Below are 24,110 nucleotides of genomic sequence, written 5' to 3'. Positions count from 1 at the left end.
ATACAGGTGTGAGCCACTGCGCCTGGCCACTCATGTAGTCTAATACAAACATCACTGAAATCTAAGCAGGACATTTGCATCCTTTCAGGGAGCACTGCATTTTTGCTCTATTAAATTTCTCCCAATCTTAAATGTTTTTCTAATAAGGAATTAAGATGTAGAGACAGAAACCTCTGATGTCTGGCCACAACAGGGAAGCTTATGTCGCATGTGAAATAAACCAGAAATATGCCATCGTATCTTTCAGTTTTAATTTTATTAGTGACAAGGTAAATAGGTACATGAAAATCTTCACAGATATCTACACATGTATTTAAATAAAACAAGAGTTGAATTCTAAGAATGCAGTTTCAGTGGTGACTAGTACATTTTTTTTTTTTTATTTACTGTATACAAATCTCCAAGTTTATAACACTTAATTTGCCCCTATTCTTGTGTCTTAAAACCCAGCGACAAGAATTTAAAAAGGGAATTCTTTGAAGAGGAATACAGATAGACCCTCAGAGGAGTACAGCACATCATGAATTATGAAGGCAATCGGCAGTGCTCTAACTAGAAGCAGATAAACTTTGTGTGTTTTCTGTCGTCAGTATGTTCTCCGGGCAAAACTGATTGCTGGAAGGTTTGCTTGACCTCAGTTTCCTCCCCTCTTCCATTTGCTTCCATATTTTTTTTTCTTTTTCTTTTTTTTTTTTGAGACAGAGTCTTGCTCTGTCGCCCAGGCTGGAGTGCAGTGGCGCGATCTCAGCTCACTGCAACCTCCGCCTCCTGGGTTCAAGTGATTCTCTCTCTGTCTCAGCCTCCCAGGTAGCTGGGATTACAGGCAACTGCCACCACGCCCAGCTAATTTTTGTATATTTAGTAGAGACGGGTTTTCGCCATGTTGGCCAGGCTGGTCTCGAACTCCTGACCTCAGGTGATCTGCCCATCTCGGCTTCCCAAAGTGTTGGGATTACAGTCGCGAGCCACCGCACCCGGCCTTTGTGTCCATATTCTAAAGGGCGGAGGGCCATTGCGCGCATGCGCATGTGCGCAGCGGCCTTCTGCAATTCCCATAGGTAGCAGTGCCTGTGGGCAGGTGGAAGGTGCCCGTCCCCCTGGAAAGGGGCCATCTTGGCTGAGACTCTGGGATGGTGCAGTTCACTTTGGAGCCTTCATGCCTTGCTTCATTCTGGGTCTCAGTCTTCCTCCCAGCATCTCTAGTTCCTCCCAGGTATCCGCATAAACTATCTCAACAGGGGTCTCTGTTTATGTAGCCCTAAGAGTTCTCAGTTTTTTCACAAATACTGGCTTAAAGACAAGGGGTGCATTTTTTCAGGGACCTTTTAGGACCCCAAATCCCGAGGAGCTAATCTTTATTGGTCACAGATCAGCCAGGATCACCAGAGTCAAGGCATTACCTGGAGATAGAGAAAGCTGTCTGCCATTGCTCACATCATATCCTATAGATGGCCACCTACTTGTAAAACTGGCTCTACCTGGAGGACTAACACCAAAGACCCCCAGAGACTGGTGTGGACACCCCTTAAATTCTTCGAGGCAAGTTCAGTGCTCATCCATAGTCAGCCACACAAACCAGCCTTGAGCTCCTGACAGACCCGAAACTGCTACCAGGATAGTATTCAATTCACAGGCAGGAAGACCATGAACTGCACCAGTGCGCTAGTCCATGTGCCTTTCATTTGCTCCTCAGTGAAGTTCCGCAGCTGTAGCCAAATGGCTCCTCTCCAGGTTATGGCATGACATAAAATTTAGTGTCTGTGAGCTTGGCTCATCTTTCAAATAAAGCGTGATTGTTGAAATCGGGACACAAAGTTTTCCAACAGCTTTGTAAACTTAAGGATTTGGGTCAGCTTGTTCTATCATACTTAACGTTTAGGAAATTAATTAAAAAAATAATGCCAGTGTAAACATGCTTCAGATACATAGGTCTATAAAATATTGCACATAAAAATTTGTTCAGTATTTCTTCATAGTAATTTTTCATTATTAAAAAAGGATACAAAATTGTGCAGACTACCTATACACTTGGCTGGTCAATTTTACTTCAAAAATGATAATATTACACGATTATGAATTATTTACAAGAGTTTTAAACATAAAAAATTTGTGATGGTTAAATTCAAGATGATGGGAAAAGAGCTTAAATAAAAGATTATTCTCCAAAGTTATATATTATAAGGATTAGCAGTAAAAATAAGTAATAAAGTTGGAATAAGTAATTTTAAATAAAATCTTTAGGAATCAGTTTTCCTAGTTTGGCTCATGCCTGTATAATTTTATGTTTTGTCTAAGTTATATTCAACATGTTTTCTCTGTGTATACAAGTACAAGGCATAGCCCGAAAAATAGGTATTTAATCCCAAGCTAAATATCTGTAAGAAGTGTTGCTTCTTATAGACATTAAAAATAATGTTTACCCATATTGTTAAATTCCTTTTTAATTAATGAACTCTAGACATTTTACCATTACTTTTAAACACTCCAAAGGGTAGAGAGTACCTTGAAATTCATGTATTAACTAAGTCAATGGAAAGATATACAAGGAAATATAAATGCAACATCTTGCAAAGCTACATGAAGCAGATGTGAGTCCCTGGATAATGTGAGTGAAAGGAATTTCAGATCGAAGGCAGCAAGGTATTAAATAGAACTGATTCCTAATGCCAATCTTCCTTTCCTTAGCACTGTCTAAATTCTGAAGAAGCTCTGCTAAATGAGTTATCTGCACACAGTGGTTTGTTAGGAGGAAACTGAGTGAGTGATTTTGAAAACTAGCTAACCAAATCTTAATTTCCAAATTCTCTAGATGACAGATTCTCAACCTAGAGACATGGAAAATAAATAAATAAATTTTCACCCTCACTCACAAGATTCTTTTTGTCCTTTCAAAAGTACTTTCACAGTACCAACAACATATTACTTGTCTCCCTGAGCCATAATGTCCTTAGAAATGTTTCTTTTCCATAGGGAGGTGTCAAATGTTCCATTGGATACAGTAGTGTTGGACAGTGCGGTCTTAGTTCTAAGTTCTATAGTAATTCAGTCATTTCACCTTAGTTCACTTTGTAAATTCTATCGTGATTCAGACATTTCATCTCTGCAACTTATGCTGGATTGATCTGGACTGCAACTTACGTTCCCATACCCATTTCAAAGTGTCTGCCAAATACAGAATGATTAAAGCAAAAGAAAATCTTCCATAATTGCTGATGGCTTCTCCAGCGTTGGTGTTTCCTTTTCCAGCAGGGCTCAGTGGGCACCCATGACAATTTCTCCAAAGTGCGGTGTAGATGAGGTGATGTTCCAGGGTCCCCTCCATTTCCTGGGTGACTGTCAGGTATCAGAAAGCCTTGATTTTTAACCCTCATGTTCTTTTTCTTTGAACAGGACCCGTGTTTGAGGTCTTTGGTCTTTTTTTTCTTTTTTTTTCTTGTTATGCCTCGGGAGTCTTGTCATTTGTCAGCTGTTCCCTGTCGGTCATGTCCTCCTGAGGAGGTCTGGCTCTGTCAAAGAATCCACACTATAAAGGGAAAGATGGGCTATAAAATCACGTCATTCTGGGAACCTGTGAAACCCCTCATTCAGAGAATTTTCACTTTACATATTTTTTTTTCTTTTTTTTTTGAAACAGAGTCTTGCTCTCTATCCCCCAAGCTGGAGTGCAGTGGCGTGATCTTGGCTCACTGCAATCTCCACCTCCTGGTTCAAGCGATTCTCCTGCCTCCGCCTCCAGAGTAGGTGGGATTACAGGCCTGCACCACCACACCCAGCTAATCTTTGTATTTTTAGGAGAGACAGGGTTTTGCCATGTTGGCCAGGCTGGTGTTGAACTCCTGACCTCAAGTGATCCATCTGCCTCGACTTCCCAAAGTGCTGGGATTATAGGCGTGAGCCACCATGCCTGGCCCTTTATGTGTTTTCGAAGGAGCCTGGAGCTCTGTGCATATAATCAGTTCGTTTCTCCAAATTAGGAGGTGTGAGCACAGTGTTTGTTACTTGTAGAGAGTTTATTGCATTGTGCTCACACATTGCAGAGTGCTCACACCCTTTCTCCTGCCCTGCAGTTGGAGTAGAAGATGTCCCTTTCATACAAACCACTTATGGACCTTGGATACTTTCCTGAGATCACAGGAATGTGTCCCAAGGATTTCCCACATGCTTACTGGAGCAGAAGCACTAACTATTGACCAGGAAAGGGAGATTGTCTCCTAAAGAATCCTGTCGGCTGCTTTGGGATGGATTATAGGAAGAAGCGAAGAGATGGCCACACATCCCTCGGTGCTTGGTGGAACAGAGAGCATATACAGAGGGAGAATCAATTTGTCATTTATTTCAATGCCAGAACCAGGTAGGCACAGAATCTTAGTGACTTTCCAAAGATTAGCCAGCAACTCAAGGAGGAGGTGACTCTAGAATTTTCCTCCTCTTCAGTGTCAAATTAGTACTTTGCCAAGTAAACTATATTTTTTCCTAGACACCTGGAACCTCAATTTTTTCTTCTGTTTCTCATGTTGGAAGCCAATTAACTGGGTTTGGCTTATAGACATTGAGTCATCTCTCTTTCCCAGAGCTACCAGAATATCCTGTCAATTGGCACACATGAATGTGTCTTATACTCATTGGAAATACAGTTACTGTGAGTGACAGAACAACACAAAAGTCCATTCTAAAGGTATGTCACAGACCACGTGGGTGTAGGATGGCAAAACAGCTGATAATGATCAGAAACGCTATTACTTAACTCAAAGTCAAGGTTTTCTCAGTTTATATGTCTATTAGCCATGCTGCATATTGTTTCAAAACAAAAATGCACTACGATTTTAGGGAACACCACATAGTTACAAAAGATGTGACTGGGTTAATTACTCTATAGTCATGTAACTGGGACGTTATTTCCATTTTGGAATGGAAGGCTCTGTGAAACCTGGCAATTATTTAGGGGCCAGAAATTAATTTCTATTGTAGGCTTTTAGAACAAACCTCAGTAAAACACATCAAAGACTAAGTTCAGGCTTCCCAATGGAGACAAACTAATTGGCAAGATTAAAAACTAAGTACAAGCATCCTCTGACATACATGATCTATTTGGCCTCATTAATAGCTGAAATAAAAAATCAGAATTGACCTATATTAATTGCATCTGCATAGTGCTTATAAAAAATCTCAAAGGATTGATGATAGGGCCATGTCAATAAAAAGCTTATGATCTTGGTTAATTAAACAAGAAAAAGAAGTCTCCATTAGAATATTATCACTCTAAGCATATTGGAAAAAAGATCACAGGTCTTAGTTAATACAGCCTAACTCTCTATATATTTATTTACAGGAAATCTCAAGATGAAAGCAACACTAAGCACCTCCAGTCATCTTAAATGTCAGCTATATAAACACATTAAGTATGCCAAAGCAAACAATACATGATTTTCCCTTTATATCCTTCAGACTCTTCAAAATTTCCAAAAATGTCTCCATAATTGTCTTTTAAAATCCCTAACTATATCCCTCTAAATTCCCTCAACAGCCCCTCTAGTTTAAAAGGAAAATAAAGTAAATCAACTTACCTTCCATAAAGCTAAGGTTAAAATGGCCAGAACCAACAATCCAAGAAGTATTGCTAGTATTATTACCCATAATGGGATTGAGAAGGAAACATTCGGAGTTGCCCAAATAACTGATGTCTTAATCTGAAATGGAAAACAAAGCAAACGAGCTCTAATGGGGAAACTATTCGGTGAAATAAAATAGTAATTACCAACACAATACTGGAAGTTGATCTGAAAGGATCCATATGACAACTGAAATTACCTAGGGGATATTTGAAAGGTAGCACTAGAACATGAACTCTTAAAAGCTAGCACGTTCTCAGATCTGCTTCGTTCTGTAAAATTCTAATGAGAGATTTGGTGGGTGGGTGGCTTCAAGTCACAGAGACCCTAGAATAGAATTGAGTGGGTCAGGAATCAACAAGTTGGAAAGGAATGGCCATAACTTGGGTTGTACCTTTAATGGGAACAATGGCAAAAAGTAGACTCACTAAAAAACTGAATGAGTCTGTCTACCATGTGTCTCCTTAGAACTCAGCTGGCCTCACTGAGAGAGGTAAGCTTGTGAATAACCATGAATCCTTGGAGAGGTGACACTTGGAGTGGAGTGACACTCTGTCTCCCAGGCCGGAGTGCAGTGGCACGATCTTGGCTCACTGCAACTTCCACCTCCCAGGTTCAAGTGATTCTCGTGCCTCAGCCTCCCCAGTAGCTGGGGTTATAGGCATGTGCCACCACACGCGAATTTTTTTTTTTTTTTTTTTGTATTTTTAGTAGAGACGTGGTTTCACCATTCTGGCCAGGCTGGTCTAGAACTGACCTCAAGTGATCCACCCGCCTGGGCCTCCCAAAGTGCTGGGATTACAGGTGTGAGCCACTGTGCCCAGCCGCTTCTGTCTTCTTAACTAGAGTTGAGCACTCTGATGGTGCCCTTCTCAGCTTGTCTTGGTTTTTATTGCTCCTTCCTTCTTGATCTGCATCCCCTATGCAGCAGACACTGATGACTCAATTCATTTGATTCTCCAGCCCCAAATGTCATTTATATCTACACTAATAAAGGAATCGACAGAGGAATAAGATAGGGAGGGAGTCATTCCACCTCGACAGGAACATGCCAAGGGTGTGACAGATGTTCTTCATGAGAAAAAGGCTGGCCTCAACCTACTCATCATTACATTTTCTTCCTATTCCTGTTAACTTTCCTCGCTAGGCATTATTTCATCTTATCCTTATTTTATCTGACACATCAGTGTGAAGCATGACAGTCCATCACCACGGTGACATTACGTACACCCTGCTTGCCACTGTTTAAGGACAAGACACATAGTCCATATGTTGAAGAAATCCATTTCAAGGACCCACCGTGGTTGCAATGCCACCTGGATGTTGCAGCCTAAATAATTTATTCTGAAATGATCTAAGACAAATATTACACATTCTCATTCATACACGGGAGCTAAAAAAGTGGATCTCATGGAGGTAGAGAGTAGAATGGCGGTTACCAGAAGCTGGCATAGGGTGGGGAGGGCTGGACGAAGAGAGGTTGACTGACAAACATACAGTCAGGTAGAACGGATACATTCTAGGGTTCAGTAACACAGTGGGGTGATTCTAATTAACAATAATTTATTGTCTATTTCAAAATAGGTAGAAGACATTTGAAATGTTCCCAACACAAAGAAACAATAAATATTTGAGACAAGAGATATCCTAAATACCCTGATTTGATCACTATACATTATGTTCATGTGTGTTTCAAAATATCCCATGTACTCCACAAATTTGTACAATTATTTATCAATTGAAAATAATTCTTTGCATGTACACAGCTACATGAGCAAATCAAGAACAAAGATTATTTCTCTTTTTATGTACCATTCTTTAATTACACCTGATGACATGTATGAAATTACTGCTGAATCCAAATATTTTACTGTACTCAGAGAAGGGGTATGAAGTGGTATTTCAGGATGAACTTAACATTGCTTGAAGTGGACTTACACAGTTTTGATAATGAGAATTTCAGAATTTTGGAACTGAAAGGGACGGTAGTGATCATCTACTCACAGGCCAGTTATAATGACCCCAGGAGAGAGAAATCTGGAGCCATGGAAAATTCCGAGGTTTCATGTAAATGTTACTTCCTCATAACCCCCAAGTCCATTGAGGACACAATATAGTTTTAGTCCCTATTTTGAGCATGTGTTAGAGCTCACCAAAATTTTCTAATAGGTAATTCAGGGTGAGACAGGCAATGGATCTTTCCTCTCCTGGTTTACCTAATTAATACCTTAAGTCTGGGCACAGTGGCTTATGCCTATAATCCCAGCACTTTGGGAGGCCAAGGCAGGTGGGTCACCTGAAGTCAGGAGTTTGAGACCAGCCTGGCCAATGTGAAGCCCCATCTCTCCTAAAAATATGAAAATTAGCCAGGTGTGGTGGCAGGCGCCTGTAGTCTCAGCCACTCGGGAGGATGAGGCAGGAGAATTGCCTGAACCCGGGAGGCGGAGGTTGCATTGCAGTGAGCCAAGATGGTGCCACTGCACTCCAGCCTGGGTGACAGAGCCAGGCTCAGCCTCAGAAAAAAAAAATTAGTATCTTAAGTTACTGCCTACTATTTTATGTTAAACAGAAAAGAGTTCAAGTTTTATAAGTTAGAGAAAACACAAAACATGCTAAAGGAGTTGAAATAGAGGCTCTTCAAATTGTTAGCTTAATAAAAAGAAATGGAATGGGCTTAGTGGCTACCCACTGAGTACTTTGCTAGGTGACTTTGCCACTTGGTTATTGCAGGTTTTGATGTATCATCTATAAAACTGGTGTATCTATAGAAATAGGCAGAGAAGGTCACTTACAAAGAGCTAGTAAAGACATTTGAAGTTTTTTTTTTTTTTTTTGGTAGCAGTGATGAAAAAGTACAATGAAAATGTGAAATTGATCAGGATATGCTTCTTAGGGTCTTTTGAAGCAGAGAACAACTTTACAGGGATAGTTACAGAACTTACTGGCTTTTTGTTTACATTTGCTCCCAAAGAGCCTGAAAACAGGGTCTTTAAAAAGTCTGTGGGAAGATGATCCCCATGCAGTGATCACAAATTCGGAAATTCCCTTTCAGTTCCCAAATTCTGAAATTCTCATCATCAAAACTCTTGCCTGTCTGCTTCCAGTAACATTAAGTTTATTTAAAAAAAATACCACTTTGGGTCAGGCGCGGTGGCTCATGCCGGTAATCCCAGCACTTTGGGAGGCTGAGACAGGTGGATCACTTGAGGTCAGGAGTTCAAGACCAGCCTGGCCAACATAGTGAAACCTTGTCTCTACTAAAAATACAAAAAAAAAAAAAAAAAAAAAAAAAAAAAAATTAGCCAGTTGTAGTGGTGGTGGTGGTGCACACCTGTAGTCCCAGCTACTCAGGAGGCTGAGGCAGGAGAATCACTTGAACCTGGGAGGCAGAGGTTGCAGTGAACCAAGATCACACCACTGCACTCCAGTCTGAGCAACAGAGCAGACTCTGTCTCAAACAAAACAAAACAAAAAAAACAAAAAACACTTCATACCTTTTCTCTGATGTTACAATTATGAATATCATATGTATTTCCTACATGTCATCCTATGCAATTCATTAGCAGGAAGGAACACAAAGAGTTTTAAAAGAAGGCAACCTCTGAGTGACTCTCCTCCCATGCCTGCTTTCTGCTTTCCGGGTCCTTTTAGCTGTAGGATGTCCATATGATACCCAGACTGCCCAATCTTCTCAATCTAAAATGGGTGCAGCTGCAGAGACCTTCCTTCACCCTTGATGTTTTGCTAAACTAATGTAGGCTTTTGCAGCATAGTCCAGAAGTCACTACAGTAACAATAGTGGAAATACAGAAAACCAACAACAGCAACCCAGAGCATTTCATCTGGTGTCCAGTGCAGAGGAGATGCTGACTCTTACTAGAAAGACTTAGACAAGGAGCCAAAGGTAATTATTCAAATAACTGAATAATTTTTTTTTCTGCCCTGTAATGATTCAGTGTTCAGACATATTTCTCCGAATCAGGCAACCTTGTCCTTGCCTCTGCACACATCATTAAAAGAGTCACGTATATGTCTCGGCAAGAGAGGTCCTTCTGGGAATGGAGCGATGGGGAGTCATGTGACATGGTCATGTCTCTAAATCAGTAAATGGCAGTGGGGAATCCCATGTGCAGGTGGAAACCAGTAAAGCAAAACTTTTCCTGAAACTCCATGCTCTGTATGGATAAACTAGAGACTTGACCGAACACGCAAGCTTAAGAGAAGATGACTTAACTGATCACTTTTACAGGACCAAAGTTTCTTTAAATATGTGTTAGTGCTGTGGGATTGCAGGCTAGTTCTGGGGAAAGCTTGGGCAAGAAAGAAAATGTTGACAAACACCAAAACTTTGTTATTTCTAATATCTATATTTGTCTCACAGCTCATTTTGACAAGCCTATAGGAAGCTTAGATCGAAGTAGCCATTAGATAATAAATAATGAGGAAAAATAAGTCACAAATGTTAGAGTTTCTCATGACTAAACACTGACATATACAAATAATCTTTCATTCATTTCAAATAATATTTATTTATTTTTGGAGACAGGGTCTCACTCTGTTGCCTAAACTGGAGTGCAGTAGCATGATCATAGCTCACTGCAGCCTCCAACTTCTGGGCTCAAGCAATCCTCCTGCCTCAGCCTCTTGAGTAGCTGGGACTACAGGCATGTACCACCATGCCTGGCTCATTTCAAATAATATTTATTAAATACCCTATGTTCTCTGAAGTTCTGTAGGTATTATCAGCTTCAACACGTAACCTTGCCCTTAATCAGCACTGCCCAATAGAAACACACTGCAAGTCACAAGCATAATATAAAATTTTCTAATAGTCACATTACAAGAAGTAAAGGTCCAGGCACAGTAGCTCATGCCTATAATCCCAGCACTTTGGGAGGCCTAGGCGAGTCGATCAACTGAGGTCAAGAATTCGAGACCAGCCTGGCCAACATGATGAAACCTCATCTCTACTAAAAATATAAAATTAGCCAGGTGTGGTGGCGTACACCTGTAATTCCAGCTACTTGGGAGGCTGAGGTAGGAGAATCACTGGAACCTGGGAAGCGGAGGTTGCAGTGAGCTGACATCATAGTGCCACTGCACTCCAACTTGGGTGACAAGATCAAAACTCTGTCTCAAAAAAAAAAAAAAAAAAGGAGTGAAAACAAGCAGGGGATGTTAATTTTAATAACATATTTTATCTAACCCTAAATATCAACTATTATTTATTAATGATAAAACTATTATCCTTTCAACATGTAATTGGTTATTTATTATGAATCATCTAATTATTTATTAATGATGAAACTATTATCATTTTAATATGTAATTCATATGAAAATACTCATAATTTACATTTTTTTACTAAGTCTCCAAAATCAATGTGTACTTCACATTTGCAGCACATAACAATTACTAAATTTTTAATAGTTAAAGTGAAATGTAGTCCTATGAAAGTAATACAACTGTATTTAATGGAAAAAATACTGTCTACTGCTTCAGTTCTTAAGTTTACATTGAAATGTATGAAAATGAAATAAAACCACAAGTTCTTCAGTTCCGCTAGCCAAGTAGCTACCATCTTGGACTGCATAGTTCTAGAACATGCTGTATAATTTCACACAATGGCGAGATGGCCTGAATTACCCAAGTCTTTCATTATAAGATTTTTTTTTTTTTTTTTTCGAGACAGAATTTTGATCTTGTTGCCCAGGCTGGAGTGCAATCTTGTGATCTCGGCTTATCGCAACCTCTGTCTCCCAGGTTCAAGAGATTCTCCTGCCTCAGCCTCCCAAGTAGCTGGGATTACAGGCATGAGCCACTGTGCCCGGCTAATTTTGTGTTTTTAGTAGAGGTGGGCTTTCACCATGTTGGTCAGGCTGGTCTCAAACTCCCAACCTCAGGTGATCCACCCACCTTGGCCTCCCAAAGTGCTAGGATTACAGGTGTGAGCCACCACACCTGGCCCATTATAAGATTCTTGGTAGACTCAGGGCAGAAGACAAAGCATATTTAGGACTAAAGGTTTACTTTCAGCACAGGGGCTTATGATGAGATAGTTCAATTGCTTTAAGAAAGAAGTTTCATGTTGAGTAATTGGAGTACTTAAATTTAGGAAAAACTATTCAATCTTGTGCCAGCTAGTCAATAAAATATTTTAATACAGTTTTATTTATCAAGAACTTCTAGCTATTTTAAAAATAGCTTTAAGTAAGTTTAACAAATCACTTTATTATAATTATCTGCAATTTTAGAAAGTAGTATTCATAAATTGTAAGTGGTTTAGATTTTCTTAAAATGATTCTAAGTAGGGAACATTTAATCTTACCTTCATCATGTCGTAAATCTTGTTGTTTTTTATTATGGAGGAAAGACCATAAATAAACCTTTAATACGCCTACATTTTATTGTGGACATTTATGATATGTTTTTGTATATTTTGACAAAAAATACCAAGGTATAAGGAAAAAGCTCCCTTGTATTTGCAACAGTAATTAATGTTGACGTCTCTATTTATGTATCACAAAATCTTGTGTAAACACACTCCAGTGGGGTCAGAAGAATGTTTTAAATAAACATACGAAGACACCCTACCTACACTGCCATTTAGAACAAAATAATCACATGAAGTGGACTAGCTGAGCCCACATTTTGACAACATTTAAACAGCTTCCCTATGAGACAAGCAGTTCCCATCATAACTTTCAACTCCAAATAATTGTTTAATATAAGAGTTCCATATTAAGGTACTGAAGTTTTGCTAACAATTCTGAAAACCAAATGGGTTCACAGTTTATATACGAGTTTTTAAATAAAGATTTTCATGAAATATTTTGTAATAACCACCTTTGGAATTACACTAGACAATCCCACTTTCTGCTAGATGTAAATTATAGAATTGGGGGTTACTTGTACGGCATGCAAAGGCCAAAGTTTCCTGGTGAGCCAAAAAAGTGTTCAAATAATTGAATTTCAATTTCTTCTGTTGCAGTATAATGATTCAGTGTTCAGGCATATTTCTTTGAATCATGCAATCTTTCCCTTGTCTCTGGACATGACAAGCATCACATGACATGAGGAATTTTATTTGTTATAAACACAGATACTATGCAAGCAGCAAATGGGAACTGTGATTTTCTTCCGTAAGTAAAACTAATACAGGCCTGAAGAGATGGCTGAATTATGACCATGCTGAAAAGGGAGTAGGAACAAACTAATCATCACACAAAAAGGTCTAGGAAAATAAGCAATTAGTAGTTAGTCTCATTTAGAAGAAGGAACAAAGAATAACTTTCCTCAGGGGCAGATCAGAGCTCTGATGCTTCTCAAACCACCAGTTCCAGTGGATTCCACCACTTTAAAGCAATTACCTTTCTGCTGGGCCTTTTTTTTTTTTTTTTTTTTTTTTTGAGACAGGGTCTTGTTCTGTTGCCCAGGCTGGAGTGCAGTAGTGCGATCTCGGCTCACGGCAACCTCCGCCTCTCAGGCTCAAGCAATCCTCCTGCCTCAGCCTCCTGAGTAGCTGGGGCTATAGGCGAGCATCACCACGCCTTGCTAATTTTATGTTTTTGTTGTTGTTGTTGTTGCTGTTGTTGTTTGTTTGTTTGTAGAGGCAGTGTCTCACTATGTTGCCTAGGCTAATCTCAAACTCCTGAGCTGAAGCAATCTGCCTGCCCTGGCCTCCCAAAGTGCTGGGATTACAGGTGTGAGCCACCCTCTTGGCCCTGCTGGACTCCCTTCGAGAGAAGAATGACAAGACCTTTGAAAAGAGCTCACTATAAAACAACGTCTGCCAGCTCCACTCAGAGTTCTTCTCTCACATCAAGCCACGGTAAGGCAGCATTTCCCTGTGTGTTGCATAGTTAACTTTGCACTGGCAAGGTCTTCTCCAGTTGGTCAGCTGTGGGAGATTTGAAACTGTTTCCATTCCTGGATCTTTTTCCAATAACCTTTACATAACTGGTGTGGTAAATCTCCTACATCAGATAAAAAGTCTTTTTTTTTTTTTTTTTTGGCAATTCAATAATAGGGTGGTAGGGCTGGGGAAAGCATGTATCAGATTATTTTGTGGATCTTTTGAGATGAGTTGAGAACAGCAGGCTGTCACCTGTGGCCAGCGCTGAAGGATGCAATCCTGTTGATGGAATCAACCGTAACATGTGTTTCTGTTAGGGAACAGGTGCTTGGAAAAAACAAAAGGACCTAGATTTATTTCCCTTAGAGCTATAAACCTTTGAACATTTTTACATGACACTTCTATATTAAAATCCCAAAGCCTGTTTTCTAGGTTGAACATAAATCCAAAATACAGAGGACATCGCTGGAAAGAAAGAGAGGTGGTGTAAATGAAGAAAGATGTGGCTGTGCTTGCTTTAAATACCACCGAAGTTTACTGAAATATTTTGACTATGCACATATCTATCTTTCTTTTCTTTTTCCTTCTCTTTTCTTCCTTTTTTTTTTTTTTTTTTTTTTTTGAGACGAGGTCTTGCTTTGTTGCCCAGGTTGAGTGCAGTGGGCGTGATCACAGCTCACTGTAGCCTTGAACTCCGGAGCTCAAGTGATCCTCCCACAACTGTGTAAATCTTAATTGCCATTTTCAATTTGGACTTACTGGACTTAGCCAGAGAAGGGGAGACATTTTGAGAGGTTACTCTCACGTATTGAGATTTGAGACTAACTTGTTCCAGGTACAGTGCTAGAGCTTTATACAGATAATCTTATTGATCTTGTTAACAATTCCATCAGGTGGATGTGGTGGGCTGTCTCAGAGAGGCAAAGTGACTTCCCAAAGGTTTCCTAATGAGAGCAAGGCAGGGCCAGGATCAAGCCCAGGTGATTCTATCTTGAAAACCTTGGATTTTCCTCTAGGCCACCTGCCTGTGCTAGACGCTCTCAACCCTGGTTCCGCTGCAGAATTGCCCCTCATAAGACTTTTAAAGCGCAGTGTCAGGGTCCCACCCCAGACCTACTGAATATTTGCGAGGAAGTCTTAGCACGTATGTACTTTCTAAGTTGCATGAGTGATGATTCTGCTGCATACTCAGGGCAGAGAATCACAAATCAAGTGGTTAATTTAGATAACTGAAAGTAGACTAGGTTAGAAAGATTCAGTGTTACAATTAAGTTTATGATCTAGGCTAGAAAGAGATGACAATAGGATCAACTTATCTACCATCCAAAGCAGTGCTTCTCAAACTTGACCATGCCTAGGAATGCCCTGACGATTTTGATAAAATGCAGACTCTGACTCAGTGGATCTAGAGAGGTCTGTTTCTGCAGGGCTAAGAACCTCCCAGGTGATGCTGATGCCATTGATCTGTAATCACATTTTGAGTAACAAGGTCTGGGGGACCAAGAGTTCAAGCTGTGGATGGGAAATAGCCACTGGCTACCAAGGGATGAAGGTAGAATTCTAACATTGTTTTTTTGGAGCACTATGTTTTTCAAAAGTCTCGGACTACCTTCACAAATAACTGAAAAGGCAGAGCCTTGGTGATGGTGCCTGCTGGTCTTGTCATTCATTCCTTCATCCCCTTTGCATGGCCTTGCCGGGTGGCAGAGGATGATCAGAGTTGTTCTGTGGCAGATATTTGGGTGTCAGTAATGTTTAGTAGTTTCAGTTTTTAATAAAGACATTTCGGCTGGGCACACTGGCTCATGCCTGTAATCCCAGCACTTTGGGAGGCTGAGGTGGGCAGATCACAAGGTCAGGAGTTTGAGACCAGCCTGGCCAACATGGTGAAACCCTGTCTCTATGAAAAATACAAAAATTAGCTGGGTGTGGTGGCAGGTGCCTGTAGTCCCAGCTACTCGGGAGGCTGAGGCAGAAGAATCGCTTGAACCTGGGAGGCAATGGTTGCAGTGAGCCAAATCGTACCACTGCACTCCAGCCTGGGCAACACAGCGAGACTCCTTCTCAAAAAAAAAAAAAAAAGACATTTCATTCTATTGAAGATCAGAGTAGACTTTTTTATTCCCTTCTAGGTCAAAATTAAGGTTCTTTGCATAGCAAGAAAAAATGACTGTCCAAAGCCATGCGGCTGCTCCATGGCCTACTGTCCCTAAGAAGGAATTTCTTCTCTTCTTACTTGACTCACCGTGCTGTTTAAAATGAAAGAATCAGTACGATTTAATTGTAATGATAACTGCTATCTGAATTTCTCTGAACAAAATGTCTTCATTTAAAAATGGTATTAGTCCTGCCCTTTAATTTTCTGGGGTAGACATTTATATTGAAATTTCAAAAACCAGATCAAAAGGCACTAGGAAATTTCCAGACTAATGTAAGAAATTGGTGAGCTGAAGAGGAAAATTTTTCTCAAGTCAATGTAAACACTAAAGCCTCACACAAGCTAGACAGTGATTAAAACAATTATTTCAATTAAATTATTTGTGCCTATATATATTTAAAGATACTCACTGCTATGCTTCCTTCTGGGAGTTTTGCTGGCTGGTCTTTATAAGGCATCTTCTTAACTTCAAAGGACACCAGCGATGCAAGAGCATAGGGATCATTTTTTCTCTGAAAGTAAAAGTATTTATTTAAATATATTTCATATAAAGTTTTTAAGAGTTATACTGGCAGCCACCCAATTATTTTCGGCGTTTTGCATTTCAAGGCAAAATTTCATCCTTACTTTTTAATTTCCTCTTTCTTTTAACTTTTTCCTCCCATTCAAGCATTCATCCATCTACCCACACATCCATCCATCCATCCATGCATCCATGCATCCAAGCATCCAAGCATGAATCCATCCATCCATCCATCCAAGCATCCATCCACATCCATCCATCCCTCCATCCATGCATCATCCAAGCATCCATCCATCCATCCTTCCAGACATCCATCTATCCAAGCATCCATCCATCCATCCAAGCATCCATCCATCCGTCCATCCATCTATCCAGGCATCCATCAATCCTTCCATCTATCCAAGCATCCATCCATCCATCCATCCACCCATCCATCCATCCATCCATTTATCTTCTTCCTATTTCTAAGGAGAATTTGTCTCATTAATAAAAGACTGTGTATAATAAGGTTAAAATAAAAACAAAAAAATCCCAAAAAGTCCTAAAAAGGAGCAAGCAAAGAATTAATATAGTTACTGCTAGTGAAGGACAAAGGAGAAACATGATGGATTACAAAATTCTTATCAGATAGAGGGAAATGTTTTAGGAGAGAAACTGGTAGTAAGTTATAAAGAAATGTATTGGCCGGGCGTGGTGGCTCATGCCTGTCATCCCAGCACTTTGGCAGACCGAGGCGGGCAGATCACCTGAGATCAGGAGTTTGAGACCAGCCTGGTCAACATGGTGAAACCCTGTCTCTACTAAAAATCCTAAAAACAATAAAAATTAGCTGGGCATAGTGGCAGGTGCCTGTAATCCCAACTACTCAGGAGGATGAGGCAGAAAAGTGGCTTGAACCCGGGAGGCACAGGTTGCAGTGAGCCGAGAGCACGCCACTGCACTCCAGCCTGGGCAACAGGATCCAAACTCTGTCTCAAAAAGAAAAAAACAATTGTATTACATTTCACAGATTACACAAGACTCACAGCAGGGTTTCTCCGCCTAAGCACTGTCAACATTCTGAGTTGGGGTGGGGGTGGGGGGGCCTGTCCTCTGCATTGTAGGATGTTTGGCCAGCGTCCTTGGCCCTTGGCTAGATGCCAATAGCACCCTCTCTCAGTTGTGACAATCGAAGATGCCGGCCAGGCGTGGTGGCCTGTAATCCCAGCACTTTGGGAGGCCAAGGCGGGCAGATCATGAGGTCAGGAGTTCAAGACTAGCCTGGCCAACTGAGTGAAACCTGGTCTCTACTAAAAATACAAAAAATTAGCCGGGCTTGGTGGCAGGTGCCTATAATCCCAGCTACACAGGAGGCTGAGGTGGGAGAGTTGCTTGAACCTGGGAGGCGGAGGTTGCAGTGAGCCGAGATCACGCCGCTGTATTCCAGTCTGGGCAATCGAGTGAGACTCCATCTCAAAAAAAAAAAAAAAAAAAAGAAAAGAAAAGAAAAGAAAAAAGCCTGTAGTTACGGCCAAGTGTCCCCAGGGGAACAAAATCACCCCAGTTAAGAACCACTGACCTACAGCCAAACAGTGTTTTTAACAGAGTTTCTCAGCCAAAGCTCTCTTTGTTTAATTGGATCTCATATTAACTGTTGATAAAAGTCAACGTTAAAATATTTAAGAGTGACTCAGGAAGGCTGCTTGGAGAACTGAAGCTTCTGTGGCTCTCTTCTATTGGATACAATGGTTAGATCTACCCAGTGCTGGGTCCTAACTGGCTCATGATGGCCCTTGAGACCCAACTGTTAATGATTTCAAGACTTTTCGGTACCGGTTGTCAAACAGAGCCATTATTACAACTTAAATTATACAAATGTAAACTTTAAGTAAATTATATTTCTTAAAAAAAGGGTAATAAATACTCAAAACCACATGCTTGCTATTTTATTACATTTGACTATTATCTGTGCTCAGGATGTTATTTATGTCTATTGTATCTGTAAGAGGAAATGCTACATAATGGTGTGGGACCTGGCATCTCTTCCCAGCTCTGTATTCCGTGACAATCGTGGTGGTGACTTGAAATCAGTGGCAAATGCTATGCATCAGGGCTCTTTTTCCTTCCCAGAGAGTAGTTAGTAAAAATCTACCAGTACGTCACTGTCTATAATTCAATGTTGGGCCTCATGAGTCCAGTCCAACAGGTTGGACTGTAATAATTTTGCTTAAATATTTTTTACAAAGTTCTTTTTCCCCTGTGGCAGAATTTTTTTCTCTATTAGATAAACCCTTTTTTTCTCTACATGGTAAGGGCAGGACATAGTATGTAACTTTTATATGTATGTAACTTTTATATACTTAAAGTTACAATATCTTTGAGTGTTTCTCTCTCTCTACTCCTACCCTCCAGAATAAACAACTCTACTCATTTGGGAAAATTCTTTTTTGGGTGTTATTCTAATGATCTCTTCTCTCTTAGCATTTTCATTTTAACTAAAAGTTGGATTTTTGTTTGTTTGAGAAGTGTTTTTATACAATTCAGAAACTTTTGCTCATAAAATCGTGGGTGTACCTGGTGATTTCAATCTAATTTCCTTGCCATCCTCACTGGTAGAAACAAGAGAAATTCTAGCAATGAGATCCTGTGTGTAAGGATTATAATTATATTCTCAAATGTGTTTCCATGCTCCCAAACCTCCAATGAAGAAGTTTTCTTTAATCTCCAAGTTCAATAAAAAATTGATAGAAAATATTACCACTCTTGAAGTCATGTCTTTGATAAATAGTTTGCAAACTGCATCTCTGCATCAAAATCTTTCTAGATGGAATGCTTCTCTCTTACAGATTCTGCATTTATAAATGTGCAAGTTTCTTAATGCATCATAGATAGCATTTGAACTCTAGGATGTAAAATGTGGATTAACGTGTTTCTTCAAGGGAATTTTCTTTCACTTCCTTCCTTTGCCCTTCCTGCTCTTGGCTGCAGTTTGATTTCTCATATTTTCCATTCATCACATTACCAATCTTTTTTTTGAGATGGAGTGTCACTCTGTTGCCCAGGCTAGAGTGCAATGGTGTGATCTTAGCTCACTGCAACCTCCACCTCCTGGGTTCAAGTGATTCTCCTGCCTCAGCTTCCCAAGTAGCTGGGACTACAGGCAAGCACCACTATGTCCGGCTAATTTTTGTATTTTTTTAGTAGAGTCAGGGTATCTCCATGTTGGCCAGACTGGTCTTGAACTCCTGACTTCAAGTGATTCTCCTGCCTCAGCCTCCCAAGGTGCTGGCATCACAGGCATGCGCCACCACGCTCAGCCTCATCACCAATCTTGACTGTCGTTTCTGGTGGTTGCTGAACTTCAGAAACACCTGAGATCAGGCTCAGAGATTCCGATTCAGCAAGACTGAGATGAGACTGTATCTGACATATTTTTTGGAAGGTTCACATTGTTGTTTAATTTTTCTCTATTACTTTTCTCCCCAACTATATGATACAAACATGGAAGGCATATTCCATGGAATATAATATCTATATCTTCTACAGAACCTAGAACAATGTGCTTAGGAGAGCTTAATCAATACTGGATGTCTGACCACATGAATGAAGGGTGAATGAACACGTCTAATGCTTTGGTCATTTGACAATCCTCTCACTCCATGTACCATCCATTTGATGGCAATTAGGAAAGATCTTTCCATTATTGAATTGGACACCCTTTCCTTTCTCCCTTTAACTAGAGTAAGCAGTTCAGGAAGTTGTAAAGGGTGGTAGTGATATAAAATGAGGGCTACAGTTCCTGTGAAGGGGATATTGACACGCTCTTACCTCCTCAATCGAACTAGCCGTGTGCACGGATGTAGCCTGGGGCGCTAGCAAATCTTAAGGTAAGTAAACAGCATGTAACACCACCTCTCCTAGATCAGTCTGTTCTTTGTTTTAGATGCATTCTCCAAAAGCAAGGTTTCTTTCACCCTTTTTGGAAAGAAAAAAATGCGTTTTCCTCACTTTTAAAGAATGCTCTGGAGTTCCAAGGAATGGAAGATGTGGTTTATTAGACTGATGAGCAGAGTCAGCATCAAAGATACCCAAGTCCTGTGCTATAGGTCAGAGGCATGGCACAGGTGAGTATTTAATAACTTATGAAAAGCAATCATGGGCAGAGTTGTAATAGGGATTCCACATCCAAAGTTAAATGCTTCCAGTTGTGCTCTTTATATAACAATAGTATTATTCTTATGTTCAAAATAATCTCCTCTCCCATACAGCAAACTACTCATGTAATAGCAATCACTGCCATATTGTAGGCAATTTAGGATTGAAAAACCAGCTGAGGTTAATAACCCTTGGCAACACTGAGGACCTTCATCTTGCCCCAGCTGGCTATTAATCCCCAGAAAATGCATTGCTCCTCTGTCATTACCGCATCATTTAAACCGTGGTTTGTAGCTCACTGGCTGTCTCTATGATGCACTTTTGAACAATGATTTGCTTATAGGCATGGTACCAATAAGTGTAAGAGTTGGTAACAAATGGAGGAGTTAGCGACCTAGTGTGTCGGGCAATGACACAAGCTCTCCCACTCCCAACTTCCAGCTGCTTAATTTCTTCCCAATAATTATTTTTAAGCACATATCCATTTTATGTAGCCCATTTTGAAATACTCAATATTTACCAGAAACCAAACCCTTTGAGGTGACAAAACCTAAGGAATTACTGGCAAAACTTTTACCTGTAAAGGAAATTTCTATTTCAAGCACCAATCACAGAACAGGGGACCATTTAGGATTAACCTACATACAATCTGTTTCTGACCAGTTTGCATGTTCGTTACATGGACAGAAACCAACATAACGCAGCAAGTCATGTCCACCAAGAATTGTAAACTTTCTAGCCTGGATTAGGAGGGCGGAAAACGTTTCCCTCCTCCTGGCTTGTATGACAAAACTGTTAATACGCCCCAGTGTACAGTCTCTTCTTGGAGAGAGAGAGATTATAATAACGCATTCCTCTTTAGCATTTGGCACCTGACACTGAAATAAGCAGAAATAGTGGCAGTGCAGAAATCTGGGCTAAGGATGTGGGTGAGCACACAGCGACTTGTACCCGTCTTTCCCATATCTCTGGAAGTGATGCTTTTCCCTAGGACTGCAAAATGTTGCTACAGATTCTTCTTTTCTGACTCTGCTTGTGCTAAATATTTATTGTTTCCAAAGCCCCTCAATTACTATTGACTTTTTGCAGATATTGGGTCTTCTTTAACAGAAAAACGAAGATGTAATTTTCACTCGATCGGCCTCCTACTGGAGTCGAATGTCGTGTATGAATCTGAAGTGTGTGGGCTAAAATAGTAACTTTTCTCCTACACTCTAGTGTCATAATGATAGGAGTCCTGCCTCACTGAAAAGTTGTTCTCCCTCATTTCGGTAGGATGTGATGCTCAAAGTAAAGAAGGAATGTGTTGTTGTCATCTAGGTTGTATAGACTTGGGAATTCGTTAAAGCACCTCTCTTCCGACTCTTGGATAAAAAGTAACAATTGGCTGGGCGCAGTGTCTCACGCCTGTAATCCTGGCGCCTTGGAAGGCCAAGGCAGGAGGATCACTTGAACCCAGCAGTTTGAGACCAGCCTGGGTAACATAGTGAGACCTCATCTCTACAAAAAATACAAAAACCAGCCAGGTGTGGTGGCATGCGTCTGTAGTCCCAGACAATCAGAAGGCTGAGGTGGGAGGAACCTGGAAGTTTGAGGCTGCCATGAGCTATGATTGCACCACTGCACTTCAACAGAGCGAGACCCTGTTTCTAAGAAAAAAATAAAAAGCAACAGCCAAGCAATAGAGTGATTATAAGCAAATCAACTAAATGCAAGTGGTTCAGTCATCCTGGGTATTCAGCTAAAAAATTCTATAGCTGGCCGGGTGCAGTGGCTCACACCTGTAATCTTAGCACTTTGGGAGGCCGAGGCAGGCGGGTCACCTGAGGTCAGGAGTTCAAGACCAGCCTGGCCAACATGGTGAAACCCTGTATCTACTAAAATACAAAAATTAGCCAGGCATGATGGTAGGTGCCTGCAATCCCAGCTACTCAGGAGGCTGAGACAGGAGAATCGCTTGAACCCAGGAGACAATGGTTGCAGTGAGCCGAGATCATGCCACTGTACTACAGTCTGGGCAGCTGAGTAAGACTCCATCTCAAAAAAAAAAAAAAATCTATAGTTATGAAAATTGGCACTGTGGGGGAGCCTATGTCACTTAAGAAAAGTGGAATCTAATTTGAAAAGGCCAATGACAATTTTCAAGTTTATGACAAATTGTTAAGGTGTTAAAATGACATGATTTTTGTTGTTCAGTCTTTAAAGAAACTGTAGTGCTAATAAATGTGTGCCAACAAAATAATTAAATGATAAAAGACTCAGATGGCAATTTATCATGAGGAGGCTAACACTTGGATTCTCTGAATTATTAAATTTAGAACTAGCTTTTCTTTGGACTCACATTTCCAGGTAAAGGTTTTTTGTTTTTTGTTTTTTGTTTTTAAACATTTCCTTAGAAGACCAGGGAATGGACAGACTGGTTATAAACTATACAAAGATCTATGTGTAGCATTTCTGGAAGATATGTTGCACTCAAAGATATAGGATATTTTGCAAAGCTTCTTTGGGGTGTGTGCTTGCTTCTTACATTTCAACTACAGAATAGAGGGAAACTTGCCTCTCATTTCCTTAAAGTGAGAAGGAGTTTGTGACTGGCTCTGATCACGGAACCTACCTCAAACGAGGCAACAGAAATCTGATTGAATGTCACTAAGGGTCTCTGGTCTCTGTCTCAGTAGATGAAATAAAAGGTATCAAAACACCTCATCCCTCTGAATCTGTCCCCTGGTTGTGTCCAAGAAGCATGGTGAGTTGCAGCCAACATTATTCATCACCATGTCTCTCCCCCAGGTTAAGTCTAGATAAATTATGTCAGCATTTTGTACTACTCAGACGTTTGACACTATCTCCCCTTTGGAAGTGGACCAGAAGCTGAGCCAGTATGACCCAATACTGCTGGTCATCATTTTGGGCAGGAAATAAAAGAACAATCATGACTCTTTGGACTTGTCTCTGTTCCCTGAGATCCTGAATTGTCTACCTTATGGAACTAAAAAGAATCAAATTAGGCTGTGGCTCAAAAAGGAAAGGCAGCCTAATTCTTATTTATTTTTACTGATATCTATTAGTTGCATGCATTTTGGAGGTACATGTGATATTTTGGTACCTGTATGCAATGTGTAATGATCAACTCAGGGCAATTGGGATATCTGTCATCTCAAACATTTAGCATTGGGAACGTTACTGATATGATTTGGCTGTGTCCCCACCCAAATCTCACCTTGAATTGTAATAATCCCCAGTGTCAAGTGTGGGGCCAGGTGGAGATAACTGACTCATGGGTGATTTCTCCCGTACTGTTCTTGTGGTAGTGAATAAGTCTCACAAGATTTGATGGTTTTACAAATGGGAGTTCCCCTGTACACGCTCTCTTGCCTGCCGCCATGTAAGACATGCCTTTGTTTCTCCTTTGCCTTCTGCTATGATTGTGAGGCCTCCCCAGCCATGTGGAACTGTGAGTCAATTAAACCTCTTTCCTTTACAAATTACCCAGTCTCAGGTATGTCTTTATTAGCAGTGTGAAAACGTACTAATACAATTACAAATCTTCCTTCTAGCTACTTTGAAATAGACAATAAATTATTATTAACTATAATCTCCCCACTCTTACTACTGACTCTCAGAATTTATTCCTTCTGACTGTATTTTTGTATCCTTTAACCAACCTCTCTTCATCCCTGTTCGCCACCTTCCCTTCCAGGGCTCTGGTAATGATGAATCTGCTCTCTGCCTCCATGAGATCCACCCTTTTAGTTCCCACATAGGAGTGAGAACATGTGATATTTGTATTTCTGTGCCTGGCTTATTTCATTTAACATAGCAGCCTCCAGT

The 24,110-nt window shown here is 40.4% G+C and overlaps 1 protein-coding gene across 2 annotated transcripts in view; it reads right to left on the bottom strand.

Annotated features, from left to right (window-relative positions):
• Positions 1-239: 239 nt before the first annotated feature.
• Positions 240-24,110, bottom strand: part of ITGA8 (integrin subunit alpha 8) — a 198,488-nt gene continuing 174,617 nt past the window's right edge. For both annotated transcript variants that reach the window (XM_025396715.1, XM_025396716.1), the window contains 3 exons: positions 16,033-16,134; positions 5,565-5,687; positions 240-3,523 (listed from right to left, as the gene is read on the bottom strand). In XM_025396715.1, coding sequence (XP_025252500.1) covers positions 3,437-3,523; positions 5,565-5,687; positions 16,033-16,134 — 312 coding nt within the window. In that variant the 3' untranslated portion in view covers positions 240-3,436. The remainder of the gene's footprint in view (positions 3,524-5,564; positions 5,688-16,032; positions 16,135-24,110) is intronic.

The sequence above is a fragment of the Theropithecus gelada genome, chromosome 9 (assembly GCF_003255815.1).
Source record: "Theropithecus gelada isolate Dixy chromosome 9, Tgel_1.0, whole genome shotgun sequence".
Taxonomy (NCBI): Eukaryota; Metazoa; Chordata; class Mammalia; order Primates; family Cercopithecidae; genus Theropithecus; species Theropithecus gelada.
The sequence above is the reverse complement of the archived record's forward strand: the minus strand, read 5'-3'. Positions and strand labels throughout refer to the sequence as shown.